The sequence below is a fragment of the Carettochelys insculpta genome, chromosome 12, assembly GCF_033958435.1.
Source record: "Carettochelys insculpta isolate YL-2023 chromosome 12, ASM3395843v1, whole genome shotgun sequence".
In the NCBI taxonomy this organism is placed as follows: Eukaryota; Metazoa; Chordata; order Testudines; family Carettochelyidae; genus Carettochelys; species Carettochelys insculpta.
The window spans coordinates 8929986-8953785 of NC_134148.1; the positions used below are offsets into that span (position 1 = coordinate 8929986).

Here is a 23800-nt window from a genome sequence, read left to right on the forward strand (position 1 = left end):
GGTATATCTAGTTCGTAAAATTAGAAATGCATGTATCGTGGCGAAGCTCAACTATTCAACAAAAACCATAACCGATTCTTTAAAAACAACTCCTCCAGCATCAATGTACAAGATATTCTACTCGCTAAACCTAATTACATACATTTCCTCAGTATTATTGTATAACTGTCTGAAATACAGTAAGATGAATCAATCAAACCGGAAGTTGTCAAGCCAAGTTTGATTGGGAGAGAGTTAAAGATAAAAAGGGCTTAGGTCTACAATAGTTAATATTCCAGAAGTCATCCACATAGTTTTCCATGATCAGCTATTGTTTTCATTACCACATTTTTTATTTCTATCCCAAGTAAGGCAAGCCCACCACAGCTGATTGCTACACATGATGGGTCTCCTCCAAAGCCCACTGAAGTCAATAGACTCAGATTTCAGTGGCCTTTGACTCAGATTCTGTGATACAGTAAGCCCTCGATTTTATGGACCCTGATTTAGTGGACTTCAGGAACAACAGATGTCCACCAGTCCCCCCCATTTTTTCCTGAAGCCCTCTTAATTGGGGTCTATAAAAATCCTAACACCGCCCCAACCAAAACAAAACATGCAAAAACAAACAAACAAAGGTAAGGGACTCACTAGGTGCCGCTGTGGTTGAACCCTCTACAGAAGCCTGGACCACCAAGCACTTCTCCCACCAGGGGTGGGGCATGTATGTGGGCAGATGGCTATTGCATACATGCCCCACCCCTGGCAGGCAGAGCATGTGGTGGCTCCAGCAGTGGCTCTTCCAGACACATGGCAAGGTTCCCCCAGCCCCACCCCCCCAGCAGTGGCAGGCTCCAGTGGCTCCTCTGGTGAGTCTTGGGCTTTTTTTTTTTTTTGGAACAGGACTGGGGGAGACTGGCGGGGGATGGGTGGGCAGTAAACCCTCTATGTAATGGGCTTCTGGGTTTAATGGACACCCCTCCCTCATTAGTCTGTTAAATCAAGGACTTACTCCACTTGCTATTCTACTTCTGACTCAGTGCTGTAACCAGCACTTCTCAATCCCCAAATTCAACAGTACATGTTAGGTTTGGCAATTCAGCTCTCATACAAAAGCACTAAACTGGGAGGTTTGTGGATGTTACAGCATGTTGTACTAAGTTCTGATTAATTTAACAATTGACTAAAACTGAATTTACCTCCCAACGTTTAAATTCATCCTTTCAATTTCAAACAATGAAGCTGATTTGGAGGGATTTTTAACTCATTTACAAGAAATGACACGTCAAACAAAACTGGGATAAAATTTACTGAAAATAGACATTCCTGATCCCCCCCATACACCTAGTCCATTAACCAACTAAAAATGACTTAACTGGACAAATTGTAGAAATTTGGAACATCTTATTGCTTCGCTTTTTAAACTTTTCTGCTTAGTAGATGCTTAGGTTTGTAATGTGAACTGAGTTTTGTTAGTAATATTTATTCAAATTTGCTACAGATTAAGTCCCAGCAACACTCCTATAATTGAGACAATCAGCAAGGCAGAGAGCAATTATAAATCAAGTACTTCAGATAATCAGATATCTCTGGCCTTATAAACTTATTGTGTTCAGTATGAATGCCCAAATGAGAGTTACATTTATCTATCAAACCACTGAAAACATCTGTGTAAAGTTGCACAAACCTTCTCATTTAAGCAGGCTTGGAAATCGCTTTTCATATTAGTAATAACCACTCTATCCTGTGGCCTCTTTGGGCCACTAACATATGGCGTTATAGAACTCAGATCTATTTGTATTATCTGGAAAAGAAAAAAAGGAACGTGTGCTAGGAAACATTGCCCAATATCAGAGAGGTAGTCGTGTTAGTCTGTTGCTTTGAGAACAAGGAGCTTCTCTGCCCTGGCTGTTAATATCTCCCCCATTAGACTCTGACAATGGGTCATATCCCCGTGTCTGATCTCACTTGTTTTTAACTCTTTTGAGATGTACTATTGATAATGGGCCATTTCCACCTTGCTGAACAGACCTTGTCAGCTCTGGCCCTTCCTTTAATGGGACCCGACTCTTTAAATACCCCTCTGAAACCACCCCCTCCCCCAACTCATGCATCTGATGAAGCGAGTCTTTGTCCACGAAAGCTTATGCTCCAAAAAATCTGTTAGTCTAAGGTGCCACAGGACTTCTTGTCCTCATTGCCCAATATGTAACAGCACATTTAGCCCTAGTTTTTCAGGGCAAGTGGGACCATCTGGTTTAGTAATATGAATATTCTGTGATGTTTTTCCAGTAAAAAGTGAGACTTCCATTTTTAAAGATGAAGTATGACTAACAAGCCTTTATCATGAACTATCTATGAGCTTTGAGACCAGCTGCTAAAAATTTCTCATTTTGCAATCAAACATGCATGCTATCTTGAAAGAGCTGATAGACAAAAGAATTAATCAGCTTTTCCTACACTTATTACAGTGCTTAAGGTTGTTGGTATCTAACTACACAAATCTTTGAGACAAAATATTCATGTACAAATGTCAACTGAAAAACCAATTAGAACAGAATAAAAGTAATTCATAAATACTGAATAGAGATAGTTGCAAAAGTAAAGTAAGTCATTTTGTAAATACCTGGGTATATTCAGGTTCCTCCAAAGAAATCTGATAATTTCGAAATAACTTCACAGCTTTAAGATATGCTTCCATAGACTCCAGCTTGGCCTTGTCAAAACCTACAGAAAGTATTTCCAGAAATGTAAAAAAGCTATGTTACTGAAAAAGAGCATAACTTACTTGTAACTAGGGTTACAGTCATGACAAAAATCACACTGAATCTGTGTGCCACCTCTGGATGCTCTGAATCTAATATGATTCAAGCGCATGACAACCCTGATTTTGCACTTCAATAACTCAAAGTCTTCTTGCCCTACAACCTTCCATATAAATTCTACTTCTGTACTATTGTCAGTTTGTTGAGCTGTACAAAGTCTAAAAGTGAAATACTTCAATCTTTTATAAAAGTACTGCCAATCCACGCATATGGAATAGCCTGCTGAACGCATATGTACAAATGAATTCATAATTAAGAGTTCTTTTCATTGTTATCTGATCACTTCAATGTAGCTTAAAACCAAACTCAAAAGGAAGTGAAAAGCCGATAGACACCAAAATAATCCTGCAAAAGACAGTGTTTCCCAACAGCCATCAAACTGTTCCTGAATTGGGTTATGAAATTGTTATAAACCATTTTAAAACACAGGATAAAACCAATTTTGATTATATGAATTAAACATGGTTTACTTGGTTGGTCTGAACCAAGTATAACTGATTCTCTAACACTTTTTTAAATGCTGATTAGATGAAGTGTTGGTTTGTCAGGTTTATACTGATCAGGCAAATCATGTTTTCCCCAACCTGGCAGAAACCACTTTTAAATAATGCACACAAATCTTTCCCCTTAATATTAAAAGGAAGATTTCATTAAGCGCAAAGAGGAACCCCTTTACCATTTTGTCATTACTCGTCTTATGAGTAACTCATGGAGGGGTGGGGAAATGGTCTGCCTTGACAAAGACGACCTCTGCATGCTCAAGAATAACCTCACCTTGGACAGTGATGGCAGTGGTTAGACCAATCAGGAAGCAAGAAAATATAATCAGATTTGATACAAGCCTCAGAGGCATACCAGCTATACATCTGTCAAGATTTTAAACAAAATTATTTCCTAGCTTAACTATGAAAACTCCGCCATGAAGCCTCTAGGGGTTCCATGCCAGTCTCAAGCCTGGATAAAAGAGGAGAGTTGATTATGATTAACTAGGAAAGCTCTAATTACTCAAATGTAGTGCCGTAAGGAAATTTACATGCTAATAAGCTCTATGAACCAATGGCCACTTCCACAGAGGAAGGGTGTAGATATTCACTAAAGCAGTATAATTTCTATTAAAAATTGAAAATGTCACAGTGTCCATGAGGCTATTCATGGGAGAAAGCTGAAAAGTAGCTTCCCATGATACCTAATGTTATAGCAAAGCAGAAATTATACTCGTGAAGAAAAATGCTGTCCAAATGTAATGTATGGTGTAATTTTAGATAAAAATGTCTGCTATGCGAGTTTAAAAAGCTTAATTTCCTCCTTACCTGCATACTTTAAGTGCTTTAGTGTCACATTATCAACAGGGAAAAAGCTCAGAATAGCACCATATTCAGGACACATATTTGCTATTGTGGTTCGGTCAACAACAGATAGCTGGGAGACGCCAGATCCAAAAAACTCAACAAATTTTCCAGATACTCCTGCTTGCCTGAGTTGCTGTTTGAAATGAAATACATATCTATAAAACACCTAGAATTTAAGAAAATATACTATAAGGAATATTTTGTGTAACAGTTTGAAATTAATAACTACTCATTTTGCAAAGTGAAGTACAATGGGAAACGTCTTAATCTAAAAATCACATATGTAAAATTAAAACTTCAAAAACTTAAACACAGTCTGGATGCTGACAGAAGTAAAAACCCTCAAGATAGCTCTCCACCTGCTCAGTTCTGCAAATTTTCAAGCAGCGAGTGACCCTGATTTTTAAAAAGTGTTGCTAGGAGGAGTCAGGAATGCACAAGGTAATGTGTGATTTTTCATTTAGAAGTCAAAGCAGTAAAGACTCAAAGGAAGGAACTTAGAGCCCTTCTCTCCAGTGAACTAGTGACAGTGCTTTGCACTGTCATGAGGAAAGCTTAGAAAGACATCATTTCCCCTCTCTTGTTCCCTAAGGTACCACAGCTGTGAACGCAATGAAATTTTAGAGAACAGTGGAGGGCAAGAACAAGAAAGGGATGACTCTTTAAAGGAAAACTTTTTTAGAAGTCAGGATGAGAAGACAAATGTCCAGGAGCAGCAACGAATGTCACTAGAACAACTCTGCAAAATAAAACTACCACACTCAAAATAAGATAGTTAAACACAGTGACATTACTGGTTTGCTGGGCGTGCTGTCACTGAAACTGAAGCACTACTTTTAGCCCTGATGGTCCCTTGATTTCCCTGAAAATCAACCCTCCATCCATTTTGTAGCTCATTAATCCTTCCAGGCATATCCCAACTCCTGTCCTCCTTAAACTAAAGTAGCTGCTGCTGAACAATATGAAACTTTATACTCTCCTTATCCCTTGTGTCAAACATGCTACATTCACCACTAGGCTCCTGCAGGGAAATAAGAAACGGAACAGAAATCTAGTAAGGCTTTTCTGTATGATGGTGAAAACCACTGTCACAAAGTCACTGTTTTGAAAGAGTAAGGACTTCTTGGCTTCACCCCCTCTTACACTTCATGCTTTAGAAGGACAAAAGGTACAGAGAAAAACTACATTTCCATTACATTACCAGTATCCTTATTTCACTTCCAAAGCATCTCTGAAAGAATCTTGATTTGAGGTTAAATGGAATTCTAAATTACCTTTGTAATGCTTAGGACAACATCTATGGATGTAGCAAGTTGGCTGGCTAAGCCAGTCAGCTCACACCCAACTACCTCAGGCAAAGTGAGTGTAACTGGCATGCCCAGCATTACTGCTTCTGTTTCAATACCGCCAACACCTGGAGGAAGAATGTTAAACTGTTTTTATTGTGCGACGTAACTCACATAATTAACATTTTGAAGTGCATATTAAAGTCTAATGAAGTTTCAGGCTATAATATTTATATCTAACACTGCAACTGAAAGGCAGTATGTACAATACAGATGCCTTCTACTAAAAGGATGGGCATGAAAGAAACTTGTAAAAACTACTGCCCATTTTAATCCTGCTTGCCTTGCATACTATAGCTACTGATTTTATAACAATTATACTAATATTTATCTGAATTTTACACTACACAGTCAAACAGTATTTATTTGAACATTGAATTAATTTCCTTGTAATTTTTTTCTTTAAAATTTAAAAAAAAATAAAGGAATTAATAGTGAAAGGTGTTGGGCAGAAGTTTTCTAGTCATACAGAGAACACATGCAGTTTCCTCACACTATCATGCCAACACGTATCTAACTACAGCAGTGATAGGCAACCTAGGGTAGCAAATGGGCTCCATAAATGGCTCTCCATCTCAATGAGCCACAAGATTGAAATTGAGCCTGTGCACTTACAATGGACCCCCAAGAATAAGACTAAATAGATTGTGCTTGAGTCTCCTTCTGTATCATGCCTTTCCAGCATAGAGGCTGTGTCTACACTTGGCCAAAATTTCAAAAGGGCCATGCTAATGGCCAAATCGGAGAATACTAATGAGGTGCTGAAATGAAAGTGCTGTGCACACTCATCTACATGGGGCCCTTTTCGAAAGGACCCCGTGTAGATGAAATGCGGCGCTTTTGAAGTGCTGTGGCTGGCAGCATGCTAATGAGGTACTGAATATTCATTCTAGAACCTCATTAGTATTCACCAATTTGGCCATTAGCACGGCCCTTTTGAAATTTTGGCCAAGTGTAGACATGGCCAAAGTGATCCACTATTGGGGCAAGTTACATTGCTGGCAAAAGTAACAGAGAAGCAGAGGGAGCGCGCAGCTCTCACAATGTTGCATTAAGTCAGCATGCATCTTACATGTGCCCATGCTATGAATGTGAGTCACTTCTCCTTTTGCCAAGAAGGGTTTTGCTGGACCCTTCTCCTCACTGCAGGCCCCGCCCTCCAATTCATTCCTTCCCACAAGCCACCAGCTGGCCCCTTCCCACAAGCACACCCCATCCCTTCTCCTCCACCTACCTCCCAACATTCCCAGAACACTGTGAACCAGCTCATTCATGCCCCACCCCGATCCAACTCTCCCCCTCAACTCTCAAGTTTGAATGCCACAAATCAGCTGATTCACAGCACTCCAGATGTGCTGGGAGGGCTGGGGAACAGTAGGTAAATGCAAGGCTCCCAGCACAGGCAAGGCATGGGGTATACAGCAGAGGGGATGTGCAGACCTCACGTAGAATTCTGATAAACTTCATGCAGCCTGCAGCCCACAGGTTGCCCACCACTGAGGTACAGCAACAAGACATTTGCAACATTATTACGATTTCCTTCAAATACCTTGTTAGGATACACAGTTCTTGATTTATTTCCAATGACAACATAAAAATGCTCATCTATATGCTACATAATATCTTAAAAACCCAACCCTTTAGGCTGTAAACCACTACAACCTTGGGAATGAAACTAGCCTTACTACATAGACTCTTTCCAGTCTCTTTTAGAAGACCTGTAAACAATGTCAGTCCATCATTCATACGTCATGAAACTATCTTCAAAATGTTTCCCCTAAATAAAAGTTCAGGTTCTGAAATGCTGTTAAGGCTTGAAACAGAAATATCCAATAAGAAGAAAGCATTAAATGCGAATTATTTTCCATTCATATAGAAAGAAAACTTACAAATGCAATTAATATGAACAAACTATGTATGATACTTACCCCATCCCAAGATCCCCAAACCATTTACCATAGTTGTATGAGAATCTGTGCCAAGTACGCTGTCAGGATATAGGAAATCTTTAACTTCAAAAACAACTCTTGATAAATATTCCAAGTTCACTTGATGTGCCATTCCTGTTCCAGGTGGAATTATAGCAACATTTCTAAAAACCTTTGAACTCCACTATATTTGAGAGAAAATAAAAGTCATTGTGTTATATTTAAATTAACCAGGACTTTTTGCATTTGTAAAGAAGCTATGCTAAACTCTAAATATGTACCTTTTAGATCACTAAGCAAATAATGAATAAATAAAAATATGAACAATGTATTTTCACTCACTCACATAATTGGCCACACAAATTATGGAATACACAATTTGAGCATTGAGACATGGTTGTACTCTGGAAAAATGACTATGTAAAAATCCGTATATCTGTTTCCTGTGCGTATACAGACACACATCTTTTTATACTCCTGGCTGTGGTTTTAACTCCTCCTGTTAGTACTGCAACATCATCACCACATCTATGTGAAAATGAGTAGGATTCTATTCTTTTGCATTTACCAACAAAAATTAATCTATAAAATTCCAGTGAGACGATTAATCACTTTAGGCACAAACCTACTGAAAGCAGCGGGATCACACATCACTGAACTGAGACAAGAGGGTAGCACAAGTATAACTAAGGGTAATACTTGTGCATCAGAAACTTCAGTACTAAGAACATAAGAATGGCCATACTGGGTCAGACCAAAGGTCCATCCAGCCCAGCATCCCATCTGCCGACGGTGGCCAATGCCAGGTGCCCCAGAGAAGGAGAACAGAAGACAATGATCAAGTGATTTATCTCCTGCCATCCATCTCCTGCCCTTGTTCTGATGGCTAGGGCACCATACTTTATCCCTGGCTAATAGCCATTTATGGACCTAACCTGCAAAAATTTATCAAGCTCTTTTTTAAACCCTAGTAGAGTCTTGGCCTTCACAGCCTCCTCGGGCAAGGAGTTCCACAGGTTGACTGTGCGCTGTGTGAAGAAAAATTTCCTTTTATTAGTTTTGAACCTACTACCCATCAATTTCATTTGGTGTCCCCTAGTTCTTGTATTATGGGAAAAGGTAAATAATTTTTCTATATTCACTTTCTCCACACCATTCATGATTTTATATACCTCTATCATATCGCCCCTCAATCGTCTCTTTTCCAAACTGAAAAGTCCCAGTCTCTCTAGCCCCCAGTCTCTCTAGTCCCCATATGGGACCCGTTCCAAGCCCCTAATCATCTTAGTCGCCCTTTTCTGAACCTTTTCTAATGCCATACTGATTACATCTCATGAGACGGCAAAAAAATATAGCTTGAGTCTCACAAATTTGGCTGAGATTGGTAAACTGACACCTAGAAAAACATCTTTTTACTCAGCATAGAAACATGGAAACCCAGTTTTCCCCGATTACTTTTCAGAGCGGAACTGCACCTTACTTGTTAATTTCTCCCTTTTATTTGACTGTGTTTAATTCTATTTAATGGTATTGCAGAAAAAAATGCCTTAGCCAGACAGCAACATACAGAGTTACATATCTTGTCTGTTGATTCACTAGCAGCACATTATGCTGGCATTCTGTTGACAAAACTCGGCGCATCCATACTACAAAGGCATTGTGTTGACAATAAATCGACAGAACATGGCAACTCTGCTGACAGAGTTCTGCCGTTCCCCCATGAGGAAACAACAGACGTGGTCTGACACCCCGTCCACACCACCTTAACATATGCTGGTGACTCACCAGAGCCACTGCCACTGCTGGAGCTGCAGAGGTTGAAGGAGCCACTGCAATGGCTGGGGCTACCGGGGCCAGAGAAGCTGCAGCGTTGAGCACGCAAAGAGCTGCAGGAGGTGGAAGAAGCCAGGCTGGCACGCAGCTCCTCTCACAGTAGTTGGGAGAGGGAGATGGAGGTGTGAGGGGAAGAATGTGGGCAGGAGGGGAGAAAGGAAGGCGGGGGCAGAGGGCAGGAGCGAGTGATGGGCTGGAAAGGTCAGTGCATTGTCATACAGTACACCCATTCGGATTTAACAGACTTTTGCCATTAGTCCATTACATCAAGGGTTTACTGTATTGGTATTTGGGTTATAAACTCCTGGGAAATGTTTAAATCAACATAAATTCAGGTGTTCCAGTTAATGTTAGTTTAATATTTATATTAATACTGTGTACCTTTCCTCTTTTATAAAATCCATATACCTTAATTAGGGATCTACAAAGCCTGTCATAAATTACTTGGGCCTTCTTCCAAAAAATTGTATCATGTTACACACTAACCAGCTGCACAGGTTGAACCTCTCTAGTCCAGCACACTCAGATCTGACATAATTTTAGCTAGCTGGATGTCCAGCTATCATGGGCGTGGCTAAGTTTTCCACAGTTCCATAAAGTTTGTTTCCAGCCACTAGTCCTCGCTGTCAGGGTTTTGTGCTATGATTTAGCTTTAATTTACTTCTATATGTCTCCTATGAAACCAATAAGCAATGGAAGTGTGGGTAATGCTGCAAGACTTCCCGTGGTCTGGCATACCCTGTTTCGGTATTGGTCAGGTCCCACGGATGCTAAACTAGAGAGGCTCAACCCGTATGAAAATATACTCAAAACTTCTGACCGGAAAACCTGAAATTTTGAAAGTGATATATAAATTCCCCAGGCCACTTGAAAAACTGAAAAAAATATCAAATCAAGAATATGAGGGCTATATAAAAAAAAACGGCATACCTTAAAAAACTGAAGCCTCTCTCTATTTCTTCCAAATTCTACCTCCTGGTTTTTTAACACTGTTTCAGGCCTAAAAATTAATAAAAAATTAATTAGCTTGTTTTGAATGATAAAAGCAAATCTCAGTTTATTTGCTGGGATGTTCATTCATTGCTGTATACAGCAGAACTCTTTCAAATGGTTTACTAAACAACACAAAGCAATTTCTTCCAAACAAGGAAGTGAGGAAAGGAGAAGATCCTCTGAAGACAGCAGAGAAAGGGACTGGGCTTGTCATCACACACAGCATAAACAAGCGTTTTTAACTCCAAGTTTGCTTGAAGCAAGTAATCTTAAAAATGCCCATTAGAAAAAGATACCTTCCGAGCATGTGAGGCACTACAATAATGGCACTGTCAAACAAGGAAGGTATTTCTTCAAACATGTCTTTGGGGCTTGGTTACCACAAGCAATTTGATGCCGAGAATGAAATAAGGTGTTCCTGTTATTCCTCACAAGAGAATTGCTCATTTTCAATTCTGTCCCCTTAACTGCTGACTAGAACACCAGTAAGATACTTTATAATTTATTTGCAAATGTCCTCCAGGAACTATACTCATTTACTTACATACAGATGCTCACCACCACAGTGTCTGAACAAACACAGAGGACTAAATTTCATGTGTTTATAATGAAAAACATCATTTTAATAAATGAATGAAAGCTAGAGTGCTTCTCTGGGCACTTTTTTGTGTGAAACAAGAATAAAAGCTTTTTTCTAAATTATGCTTTAGGGCTGCACTTCTCTTCATGATTCTTCCCCCTCTCTCTTCTGCACTTGAGGAAGGTTATATGATGTACTGTTTTGCAAAGCTCCAAGGGATAGTCATCACTCAAACTGAAGCTTAATGAATGCCACCACTGGTAGAAAAGGGCATATTGATATCAGCAACATTCAGTTTGCAGGAAACATTTAACGTTTCTTTGTGGAAAAAGCAGAAGGGCAGAAATGTTTAACAACATTTGCAACACAATCAAAATATTGTATTATTGTGGCTCTCCTCTGTTATAGCTCTGAAATTCCAGATATGGCAGCCACCACAGAAATACAGAGGTCTATCAGAGAAAACAGGTGGTCATTGAAAGGTGAAGGTTATGATAAGTAATCATCATAGAACAAGTGCTGCAAAAGGATCTATAAATAAATGAATGTTCGGAAAAGGCAAGATGAAGAGATCACTGAGTGATGACACATACAGCCAAGATGCAACAATGAATTTCAACTCAATGACAGTTGGATTAAGAAATTACTTGTGGCCTAGGAATTGACACAGATTGCTTTCTTAGCTGGTATGAGGATATCTAATTCTTATAATGAAATAAAGGAGGTTAAACTTTCAGTAAATTGTTTAAATGAAATATAACACAAGGTGGACTTTCAGATTTAAACTAATTTCAGTGTGGTCTTTTATCATATTAACTAATTTAGCACATTTCCTATGTATCACTGCCCTTAAAAGGAAATAAGATATGCCTCCAGTGCTCATTTCAAAAGAATCATCAACCAAATGAATGACCCTAGTTTATAGGATGTTTTAGCTAAGTTTAACTCCTGTTTTACCTCAGTCTAAACCTGTGGTATCAGATATTCTAAATGCTCAGGTCTGTTTCTGGGTGGAGTGGCTGAAGACGCAGAAAGGTACATTTAGCACAGAGCAGCATCTCTGTTGGCAGGTACAGACACTCTGGACGACGACTAATAGGCCTGTCTACATCATGCTTTGCAGAGTACAGAAAGCTTACCTTTTTATATTTTGGTGGCAACATTTAAATTTTACAACTAACTCCAAAAAGCTAACTGAAATTAGCTAATGGACTTTTGCACACCAGGCCAACACTTTAAAAACTGTACCATTGTATGGGAGACAAGTCTGTATCACCTAATAACATGGTACAAATGTTCTGCTTCATGTTAAATTTACACCAAAAGCACTGTAAGCTAAAAGGAAGTGCTTAAGTAGGAGATAGCAGACAATAAGGGCCTGCATTCCCATCAGTAATACACAACCATCAAGAAAGGAAGAATCTGACAAATGATAAGCAATAAAAGCATTTCATACTCAGGCACTGGTTGAAGATGAAAAGGACAGAGAATAGGGGTATTCTCAATCTGCGCAGAAAATTTTCCTGAGTTTTGACTTGATTCTCCAGCATCACATGGCTCTTTGCAGCCAGCCTGGCCTCTGCAAGGTGCCTTCCGAGTCTGCACTTTAAATGGCTTTGCCAATGGCTTCTGTAAGTCACCACCTCCAGGATTCGGGGCATTCTGTATTGCACTGTCATTTTAAACAGAAAATGAAACAAGTGCATAAAAACAATTTCCTACTGAAAAATCACCCCCCAAAATAGATGAACTGTACTGAAAAGGCCAACATTTTTTACAAATCCAGTGTAAAAAAGCATCACTGAGCTAGTTTAGTTAACCAAAGAATATAGCACAAGAGGTTGTACGGAGCTTTGTTAGCTTTTTTCTAAAAGGAATTAGATTAACCACTGTATAAACTGCCAAACACCACATTTATTAACAGAACACAATGCAAGGATCATTTGTTTACTCAAGGTATGAAGGAAGGGATGTGCAAGAAGTCTTGTCTCATGGAATGGTTGCAGCTTGTGTTTTGTTTTAATCTCTACTACAGCACAGTTGCCTTTTTTAGACTGCTGGGGAATTGTCTCTTGCTACAGTTTACTTAAGACAGCAGTTCAGATATTTTATCTTTAATTGCATTTCTAAATTAAGGGCTCAAGCAATATACATTTTATTACTATAAATATAAAATTACATAAAATATAAAGTTATGATGTCCCAAGCTCAAGAAAACAAGGAGTACATATGTAAAATACTGCACATGAACATTTTGAAACTTTACATTTTACATGTAATTAGAGTGTAACATGGTATACATGACATTCACCGTTAACACGAACATCCAGGGGGGCAAAACAGCATGAAAGACAATTGCTTATAATTTGTCACATTGAAAAATAAGGCTATCAATGTTTCTGCTGCTCTAGAAATAAACTTCCACTGTCTAGTGGCAGGATACCATACTGCCTCACAGGGCACTACCTCTGAACCTAAGCTCAGTTCACAATTCCTCAGCTAGTGGATAGAATAAGCACATGCAACATCCTGGGGAAGGACCTCATATCACACTTCAGCAGACAGTGACAGACTCCTGCAGACTTTCCAGTAGTGAATTGGTGAAACTGGTTATATCAGTACAAAGCAGCATGTTAAGATCTCTTGCCAATGCTTGGCTTTTCTGATAATTTCAGACTTGACTAATCACAATCCAAACACACGGAAGGGTAAAGTAAAGACATGGACTGCTGGAGAACCAATATCCAAAATAAACTATTTCACAACTACACAGGGGAACCCCGATTATCCAGGTGGGGTCAGACAACATAACCAAAACACTGGATAAATTGGAAAATGGGTGGCTGAAACTCAGCCTGTCAGCCCTGGCTATTTTTTTTTAAACCAGTTCCAACTGGGCTTGGTACCTGCAAGTCTGCTGCGCAGGAGGTCTGCCCTGAAGTTAATATAGGGACCATACAGCTTTTTTAGGCATTAGACAGGATTTTTGCCACACAATTCACAGTCAGCCTGTGGAAATCTGCCATCGGATGCTATGAAACTCAAGACTATAAAATGGTTCAAAAAAGAACCAGGTGAATTCATGGAGGATAGCTCTATCAATGGCTGTTAGGCTGGATGGTGAGGAATGCAAAACCACGTACTGAAGTGTTCCTAGTCTTTTTCTACCAGAAGCTGGGAATGGGCAACAAGAGATGGATCACTTGATTACCTATTCTGTTTATTCCCTCTGAAGCACCTGGCATTGACCATTACCAAAAGACTGGATGTTGCACTACATGAACAATGGGTCTGATGCAATCTGACCATTCTTATGTTGTTATAATAGTTATGTTTAAACTTCACCATCTCTTGGATGCTTAAGATGATCCAACTGCTTCAGACTTCCTCCTCAGAGGTGTGTCTATGTTAGCCTCTTGCTCCTAAATAGCCCATGACAACTACTCTCTCCCCTCTCCCCCTGAGAATGTCTTATCCCCCAAGAAGCCCTTTGTCCCAGATTCCCATGTATTCACAATCTGATTTCCCTACCCACCAAACAAACTGCTCCATGGAGCACAATATTGGTTTGAGCAGCAGTTAGAAGCAAATGGGCCTAACTTTGTCCCTGAAATGTGGGAAAATGGCTGCTACCTCAGGTTATTGTCTTCTTTCCTACATATACACAATTGACCCCTCCCTGAATTCATCCTTTAAAATCATAGAGCAAATGCCCCTATATCAAATGTATGACATTTGTGAATTCTTACACAGTAGCTCCACGACAGTACCTGGGCTACCTCTATTTCACCAAAGGAAGAGTGAACAAAGCAAAATTAAAAATACTGGCCAGCTCTTCAAATTTAATCATTAAACCAAACAGGAATTTGTACTTTAACTACCATTTACTGAAGTCCATCTGCAAAGAATGGTCAACAGTCAGATCAGTTGGGCAGGCAGGATGAACTTTCTTAGGATCACCTCCAAGATTCTTCACTGCTTCTCTCATGGCGGCAAAATCCACCACTGCAGGAATTCCACTAACAAAAGACACCAAAGAAATAACACATTCCATGTTTTATGATGCATTGACAGCTCTCTAAAATAAAGCTAGCTATGGAAACCTGTTCTTAATTCAGCCTCCAAAACAGTCTATTTGACTGTTTGTTCTTCTTTGTCTAACATGTTTTAAGGAACATCAAGTATTCATGCACTGGGTTTGTTTAAGCATATCTAAATTAAAACTGCACAATCCTAATCCTAAATATAATCACCCCCATATTTCAAGAATATATGTCAAACAAGAATGTGAAATCCTTCAGCCAATTGATCATATCTGGCATTTGTTCTTTTGTCTTGATATACTCCTGAACTGGGAGGATACCTTGCTATAATGCCCACCCTTGTATGTATGCAAGCTGTACGCCACCACTTTGTTGTACAAATGAATGCCTATGCTACATATTCTAATTTGACTTTGCAATTTGTATTTTTCACTTATAGCAGCATTCATTTTGGGATTCCAAAGCACATTACAAAAGCAGTTAAGTACTGCTACGCCCATTTCACAGATGAAAGAGCTGTTCTTCAAGGACAACATACACAACTAAAGGAGAGGAAAAAGAACACTAGTGTAAACTGAAATTCTATGAAAATCTTATTTTCATTTGTTAACTAAGCACTTAAATCACTTCCATGTATTTCTATATTACTAGGCTACTTCTCTGAGGTTCAAGTTGGGTGAAGTAATATTCCTTTATTGGACCAGCTTCTACTTATCAGAGACAGGAGCTTTGGAGTGTACACTGGATTCCTCTCTGCTGCACATGACTACTTGACAAACAACTACCTGCCTAGTTCGGCAAATCAAATCTGCTTAGTTTAATATTTTGTAGCTGTTTAAGGATTACCCTTTTAATTGCCTCACATCCTCAGATCTCAGTAATCCATAGGTAACATTCTAATGGACAAATCCAGCTTTTCTTATTATCGTGCATACTCCCCTTGGCTTCAATTGATTAATATGTACCAATGAAACAAGCAGGATTGGATGTTGGATAGCACAAATAAGATTTTTTAAACATTTTACTGCGCCATTACACAATCCTGCTACTGTTTAGGTGTCGCTAAGCTTGTTCTTTGGCCTATATTCTGCAATTACTCTGCGTAGACACCTGCCCCCTCATGGAGTCCCACTGAAGTTAGGTAAGCTCCATGTGGGCACAGGTATCTGCCTTCATGGGCCAACTTGCCAAACCACAGGCTATATTTCAATACAATGCAGGAACATCACTGAAAGCGCACCAATAAAAACTATAATTTTCATTCACTAATGGAATACCAAAACTTTTCAAAGGCTACCTCATTTTGTTCTCAGGTCTGAGAAAAGAGAAAAACAAAGAAAATATCTCACGTACGTAAAGTCTTGAAGAAGAACTCTGGCAGGGTAGAAGGGCACTTCAACATTGTTCTGTTTTGTTTTCCAGTCTAAAATATTCATAGCATCTTCTTTTTTTACGAAGAAGCCATCACAGTTACGGACAGCAGTTTCCAACAGTACCCGTATGGAATAAGGCAGAATATCTGGTTATGGGAAAGTAAACAAATTAGCCAGGGAAACATTTTTAACCTATATATGTTTTAAATTCTACCGTACTACAGAGATTTGCAAACCCTGCAGTGAAACTCATTCTAACTCCATAAGTGCACAGGAATACAGTACATTTACACTGTAACACTAAATTAATGAGCATTTGTTCTCTTATTATTTTATAACACTCAGAAGGGTGCAACAGTGTTTCACAAAAGAGAGGAAGACTTGGTGTTCAGATTGAAACTTAATTTAAAAAAGGCCTGGATCCTTCACTAAGCTTTGCATATGCAAATCTACACAGAACTCCACCAAAGTTAATGGGACTCCACCACAATATAAGTGTCTGATCATACAGAGCTCATTGAAGGGTCAGGACAATATTATAGATGAACCAAAATATGTGAGGGTAGCAAACAGTAATGTTAGGCTGAAAAGGATGAAGGCTACAGAAATATGGTTAGGCATATACTCATTTGAGAGGTTTGTGGATATTGTTTGAAAAATATAAAACCAAACACTGAATAGTTAATCACTTACTGTAGGCACTGCAGAAATTATTTTTCTAGAAGGATTTGAATGGAGGAGAATAGTGGTTTGATGGAACAGAGAAGCAAAGATACTACATATATAGATAGAGTGAATGCAAGAAGGTTTGGAGCCTCCAGTAGGAGAAAACTACAGGAAGTGCCAAGGTTGACATCATTGGCAAACACATGAGGTGGCACAAATGAAACCACATTGATCACTATTAATACAGGTAACTTTTGCACACCCCAACCCACACTTGATTTAGTTACTCTGTGAGACAGAATTAGAACTGACTTTAATACCAAAATATGGGTCACTCTGTGCAGCCCCTCTTGCCAGCCTGTATTCATAGAACATGAAAATAAAACAAGAAATAATCTCAGTGTGGGCTCCAAAGGTGAGAGAAATCTAGACCTAATCTGAATAATTATTCTAAAATAGCAGCAAAGTAAACAATGGGAAAAGCTTTCAGGGAGTGAAAATGCAGGGGAGACAGACTTAAAAAAAAAAAAAGGGCCACCAACCACCACTTAAGGCAATAAAAGAGAACCCTCTTAGGCACCAAATTCTGAGCAATCATTCACTCAAACATCATTCCATTCAGCAATAATTCAGGTGGTCAAGTATAATAATAGGGGAAGCATTAAAGGGACAAATGGGTTCATGCATTATTATTTCAGCTCTAGAGACCAAAGCTCAGCTCTGAATAATGTTAACAGATGAGTTTGGCTGTTAGAATCAAGTCTATGGACTTTTTCTGTTCTTCTCTTTAATGAATAACAAAGGCAAGGCACTACCTTTCTAGCTACATAGTTCAAGCTTTTTCCAGGAATCAAATGGGTTTTCAGTCTCAGTCATGGACCTACAATTTTTGCAGAATTTCATACTTCTGCTCCCACTTAAACATCAAGACAACCAGACTCTACAGAAATTTGGAACCAAAGAAATCAACTGAATGTTTAAATTGCAGGAGAGAGTAAGCAGTCACAAAGTAGATCCAGGACGCATGACCTGATCACATGCAGGTGCAAGGATTCCTACCAGAATACTGTCTCAGGGCCCTGCTTTGAAGGTCTACCTTTCATAAGTCTTTTGCTAATGCATGTTTCATAACTTTGAAGGCCATCCATATTTGCTTTTGCCCTCTCTTGACTGTACTCTGACTGTTGGAGAGAGCCACTCCTCTGCGCTACAGTCTCTATTTACATAATCCTTTGGCCCTAAAGAGCACCAGTGATTTGTGTTGCTCCTCACAGCTTTCCAAAGCATTTTTTTTTTCCCAAGGACTGAAATTGTATTATATTTAAACTTCAAACCAAAACAAAGTACCTGACTTACTGTTCCTAAACATATTTAATGATTTAAATGAAACATCCATTTTAAAACAGCAGCTAGAGTGCACTGAGCATCTACGTATAATCACACCTCCCAAAAAAGTCCTAAGAAGTAATTTCAACTTCTCTATTTACTCAGAATTTTGATATGCCTGAGATCATGATGGAGGCAACTTTTACTTAAAGTTTATGTGGCAGTCCATTTCAAGTTGTAACTGATCAATAATATTCTGTATTGTACTTGCATTGTGTAAATGTATTTTTATATTTCCAATTATGCATCCAGGGAGACGGGCCAAACAGGTTGATTTTTAGACATTAAAATGAACGCATGTGTTATTTACACAGTAAAACATTTGCTGTGGTGAAACACTGGTTTGTTTCACAAAAACCTGCATGCAGTACAGTTGAACTGAGTCCTCTGTATGCCCTATCTAACAAAAGTTAATAAGCAACATATTTTGCCATGGTCTGGAATTGCTGAAGAGGATAGATATAGGACAGCCTCATCTCTTTTGCAATTTCTTATTAACAGCAATAGTCATCCTGAACAGAAGTAGTCTTTAGGAAAGTGGCCAGCAGCCAAGGCTCTTGAATTAAGCTCACTCCTCTCAAAGTTCCCTCCACACATCTCACAGAAATGCAGGGAACCTAGGAAGGTCATCTAGTCCAGTCCCCTGCCCTCTTGGCAGGGCTAAGCACCATCTTTTTTTTTTAAATACTTTAAATCTATTTTACCCCAGATCCCTAAATGGCCCCTTCAAGGGCTGAACTCACAACCCTGGGTTTAGCAGGCTACTGCTCAAACCACCAAGCTATCCCAACACAGGACACCCAAGATGCACCCATAATTCTCTACTTCTCAGAGGAATCAGCCTGTGACTACAGCTACAGAGGAAGCAACTGCAGGTCAGGCTAAAGGTGTATTTGAAGAGTGATAGCCTGGCTCTAGCTAGTTCAATCATTTTCACGAACCTTACTGAACTACATTTAACACCTTTAAGAGCTGTATTGAAAATAATGAATGTGAACTATCACGGAATTCTCTGGAACTTCTATAGAAGACAGAAGGATCCCTGGGAGATATTAGGAGATGTTAAGGACTTTTTGGAAAAATAAATGTGAAATGGATTTCCTACAAAATACTTCAGTGTGATGCACATCACCCACTACAGGATCCATCCTCATGAAACTAAGCCTTGAGGAGAGAAAACAATTATCTACAGACTACCTGCTTCTGAAAACTTCAGTTGAAAGACCTCCAACCTGTATAAAAAGAACCTAAATGTTTCCTGAGTGTGCTAGTTTTGAGCTAAAGCTAGTATGAACTTGTGACCACAAAAGAAACCTCTTTGGAGCAATGCTGAAGGACTCTCTTGCCAGAGGCCATACTAAAGACACCTGGGCTAATCTCTGGCAAATTTACTAGCACATAAATAGGTTATTTAATTTCTTTAATGTTTTATGTGTAATAACCCAAAGAATAAATATGCTTGCATACAGCGTACTGTGTGCTAACTGCACATTAACCATCTAAAGAAAAAGGTAAAGCCCACGGTGAGTTTGCTGATGAGTTCTAGTATAATCAGGGAACTGTTCAGCCAGGAAATATCCAGTCAGCAATAAAATAGAAATAAATAGATCTCCACCCATGAAAGACAACAGGGAGGGAACCAGAAACCTGACAGCAAGTACCCTTGCTGGACCAGTTGGGGAAATGCATTTGGCCCTGAACTGTTACATAAGGGAACTCTCAAAGAAAAAACAGATTGTCAGAGTAAATAGATCATTGATGAATAATTCCTCTGCATGTGAGTGATCACCATGAATTCCCTTCAGTACATTTATTTGCAAGGGAGGTAACAAAGATTTTGTGTTGTTGTCACCGCTGTTTGTGAATAATTCCAGAACAGAAGCAGTGACTTTCTGTCATGGAAATGGTTTGACTATTTTGAAAGCATTCAGTAAAAGATCAAGAAGCATCTTTCACTGTTCCCATAGTAGAAAGGTTTTGTGAAGGATTTTAATCTCAAAGCAAGCTATTATTCAACTTCATAAAACAAATGCGTTTAGGGTAAAATTACATGCTTTCAAACAAACTTACAAAAAACAACACAGCCATTTTTCCCGCATCACATACGTGGTACGTATTTACTAGCGGAACCACAGTAGCAAAAAGCTATTAAACAGTAGTATTACCATACTTGGTGCCTCCCAGTTTAGCGACATTGTAGAACTTCTTTTCCGGATTGTCATTTAATGTTTCAATTAAGTACTGGAATGGGCATTCTGAAAAATAATGCAGCAAATTATGAAATGGAAAGAAAGAACAGTATGGTGGTTCAGGGAACAGCCTAGGGCTCAAGAGAATACAGTTCTATAACCTGTTTCATCACAGATGTCCCCGTGTGATCTTGGACAAATGACTGAGGGCCAGATATTTAAGCACATACAGATATAGAGAGGTACCTAGTGGGATTTTCAAACCTCTTTGGGAATCAGGTATTCAATGTGAGTTAGACACCTAGGACTCTTAGCAAGTATGTAGTGGGACTTAAATACTATTAAAAATAGGACACAGTCTCTGCGCCTCAATTCATCATCTACAAAATGGTAGTAACATAACAGTAGTTCCTCTCAACAGAGTTGTGAGGATAAGTTCATAAGACTGTTACGTACTATGGTAACAGGGGCCACACAAATATCTACAGATAATAGAAAGGCTGTTTAGAATTGATATCATTAAAAAAAAATTATGACGATGACAGGTGCTAGCAGCTGACAATCCAGGCCCTAACTCTGCACTGCATACGTGCTCGAGTTACATTTACCAGAATGCTACTCACATGCTATATGTGTTTACAAGATAAAGAACTTAAAGAGGAATCGGAAGTGGTCAATCAAAAGTGAAGGAAGTGGAAATACTAATTTAAAAAGGGAGTGAGATATTGTGCGAGATGTATAATTATTCAAAAATAGTTAAAGTGAGACATCTTAATAAATGCAGTAGAAGTTGTATTATCTGGCATGCATGGGGAATGTGGACTGCTGGTTAATGAAATGTGCTGGTTACTCCAGCTCAGGATGCCTACCTGCCCACCCTGCTTGGTTTGCCATCCCTGCTAGTACTGGCACCAGCCAGGCTCCTCGCTGGTGCCTGCCCACTTGACTGGGGCTGCCAGCCCCAGCTGGGCTCCTGGTTTGATGTTTCTATCTGCTCCTTGTGTTACCAATAAGCAGCTGCTTGTATGTACTGGCCCAATGCCCACCGGCCCAGGCACTTGCTAGTTAACCAGGCTTTCAGGATAACAAGACCTGTACTGTAGTGACAGCATAAACCAGATCTTTAGCCTTCTGAAACAAGGAAATGTATGAGACTCAGTTATCTAAGTGACATGCTTTTGAACTAAAGGTTAAAAACAAAGCCTTGTCTTCTCCATGCCTATCTATTGTCAAGGATACCCAAACAGAGTATAAGCACGAGATCCATTGCTTTCAGCCCAGTTCTCACGAATGACTCGAGAAGAGTCCAATAAGGACTGAGACACTCGAGTCACACAATAACCTGTACAGACAAACTCGGGGCCCAATACTTCGTGTTGGGTGGGGCTCTACCGCCTCCCCACGCATCAGCAACACACACAAACGAAAGAGCTGTTTTGTGGGAATCGGCTACGCTAGGGACGGGGCAGAGAGAGCAGCCCGCAGCTCGCAGCACCGTGGAATCCCCCGCTTGTCCTGTGCTCGAGGCGTACCCCAGGGGTACCGGCAAAGAACGCGGGCGCTACCCACAACGCCGTTAGCATTGCACGAAGCGTAGTCAAGCGCGAGGGAGCAGCCGCAGGCGGTACCGCTCAGGGTTACCCACACTGCCCGGGGCCGGGCCCCGCCCGCCGCGCCGAAACGAGCCCCCACCCGGCCCGGCCCTGCAGGAGATGCCGGCGCGAGCGGAAAGGGGCTAAGCAGAGGGCGGCAGGCCATGGAGACGGCCCAAAGAGCGGGCAACGACGGCCTCCGAAGCGGAGCTGCTGGCAGAGACCAGACGAGATTCTGTCAGTTGCGGTCGCGGCGCCAAGCCGGGAACAGTCGCTAAGTACGAGTGAAAGGGGGTGAACACAGCGGACCGGAGAATTCCCCCAGCCTTGCACTGACCTGGCCTGGTAGGGTCCATCGCTGGCCACCATATTAACTCTGCGAGGGGAGGGGTCCAAGGAGGAAACCTCGGGGCGTGGGGCGGAGCCAGCAGTAAACCTCGCGAGAGTAAGGTGTGAATTCTGGCCTCTCGGACAGTCTGATTAGCTCTCACAGCTCGCGCGACATCTTGGCTCCTGGCGATAAGGAAAAACCAGCGGGGGCCTCGCGGAAGGGAGAGCTGCAGACAAGTATGGCCGCTCTCGCGATAGTTCCGGGCTCATAACAGGAGTGGACGGGGGTGGAAGTAGGCGAGGTGTAGGCTGTCTTCATTGGTGGGCTCTCCTCGAACGTGGGAGGCCTCAGACGGATAGGGCTGAGCGGCTCCGAGCGCTATTATGCTGGGAGGGGTTGGAGCTCGTACTGATCTCAAGGTTCCCGGGGCTGTCCTGAGCTCGGGGTATCTGCTTCTTACACCTCGTCAGTTACGAGCCAGTTCTGTTTAGTAGGGGATGAGTTCGTCCTCCCGAGCCACGCTGAATATGTATCAGAGAGGTAGCCGTGTTAGTCTGTAGCTTCGAGAACAACAAAAAGTCTTGTGGCACCTTTATGAGCTAACATGTTTTGGAGCATAAGCTTTCGTGGGCAAAGACCTGCTTCATCAGATGCGTGAGTTGTTCTCAAAGCCAAGCTGAAGTGACTGAAGAGAGACTAGAATAAAATGGAATTCATGCTATAATTAAGTAACAGCAGAGAAGAGGAGTTTTCGTCAAGCAACAGTCAACTTGAAATCAAGTCAATGAACATTTACTAGTGTGAGGGGGTACTTGTAAGGCCAGGAAGAAAGGGGATTCAGACTGAAGAGGAGCTTCTTACAAAGCTATCAAAACAAACAAACAAAACAGTCCAGGAGCACTTTAAAACTAACCAAATAATTTATTAGGTGATGAGCTTTTGTGGGACAGACCCACTTTTTCAGATCATAGCCGTACCAGAACAGACTCAATATCTAAGGCACAGAGAACCAAAAATAGTAATCAAGGTTGACAAATCAGAAAAATTATTATCAAGGTGAGCAAATGAGAGAGCAGAGGGGCATAAGGAGGGATGGGAAGTCAAGAATTAGGTAAAGCAAAGTATGTAAAAGAGTCCTTATAATGAAACAGATAATTGCCATCCTGGTTCAAACCACGTGTTAATGTGTCAAATTTGAATATAAAAGAGTTTAACAACCTCTCTTTCTAAATGGCTGTTAAAGTTCCTTTTCAGTAAAACACAGACATTCAGGTCATAAGCAGAATGGCCCACTCCATTAAAGTGCTGGCTGACAGGTTTGTGAATCAGGAGTGTTTTTATGTCTGTTTTATGCCCTTTAATTCTTTGTCTAAGAGAGTTTGAAGTC

General features: G+C 40.3%; 1 protein-coding gene across 4 annotated transcripts in view; it reads right to left on the minus strand.

Annotated features, from left to right (window-relative positions):
• Positions 1 to 22481, minus strand: part of IREB2 (iron responsive element binding protein 2) — a 37874-nt gene extending 15393 nt beyond the window's left edge. Inside the window, exons 1-11 of one of the 4 annotated variants that reach the window (XM_075007096.1) lie at positions 22420 to 22481; positions 20467 to 20556; positions 16230 to 16395; positions 14715 to 14852; positions 12290 to 12505; positions 10191 to 10260; positions 7428 to 7611; positions 5428 to 5567; positions 4115 to 4319; positions 2606 to 2706; positions 1667 to 1783 (exon numbers count right to left, since the gene is read on the minus strand). In XM_075007096.1, the coding sequence (XP_074863197.1) occupies positions 1667 to 1783; positions 2606 to 2706; positions 4115 to 4319; positions 5428 to 5567; positions 7428 to 7611; positions 10191 to 10260; positions 12290 to 12505; positions 14715 to 14852; positions 16230 to 16395; positions 20467 to 20556; positions 22420 to 22438 (1446 nt within the window). In that variant the 5' untranslated portion in view covers positions 22439 to 22481. Of the gene's footprint in view, positions 1 to 1666; positions 1784 to 2605; positions 2707 to 4114; positions 4320 to 5427; positions 5568 to 7427; positions 7612 to 10190; positions 10261 to 12289; positions 12506 to 14714; positions 14853 to 16229; positions 16396 to 20466; positions 20557 to 21359; positions 21475 to 22419 lie in introns of those variants that run through there. The other 3 variants (XM_075007095.1, XM_075007097.1, XM_075007098.1) reach the window with 3 other exon arrangements.
• Between the last annotated feature and the right edge of the window lie 1319 nt (positions 22482 to 23800).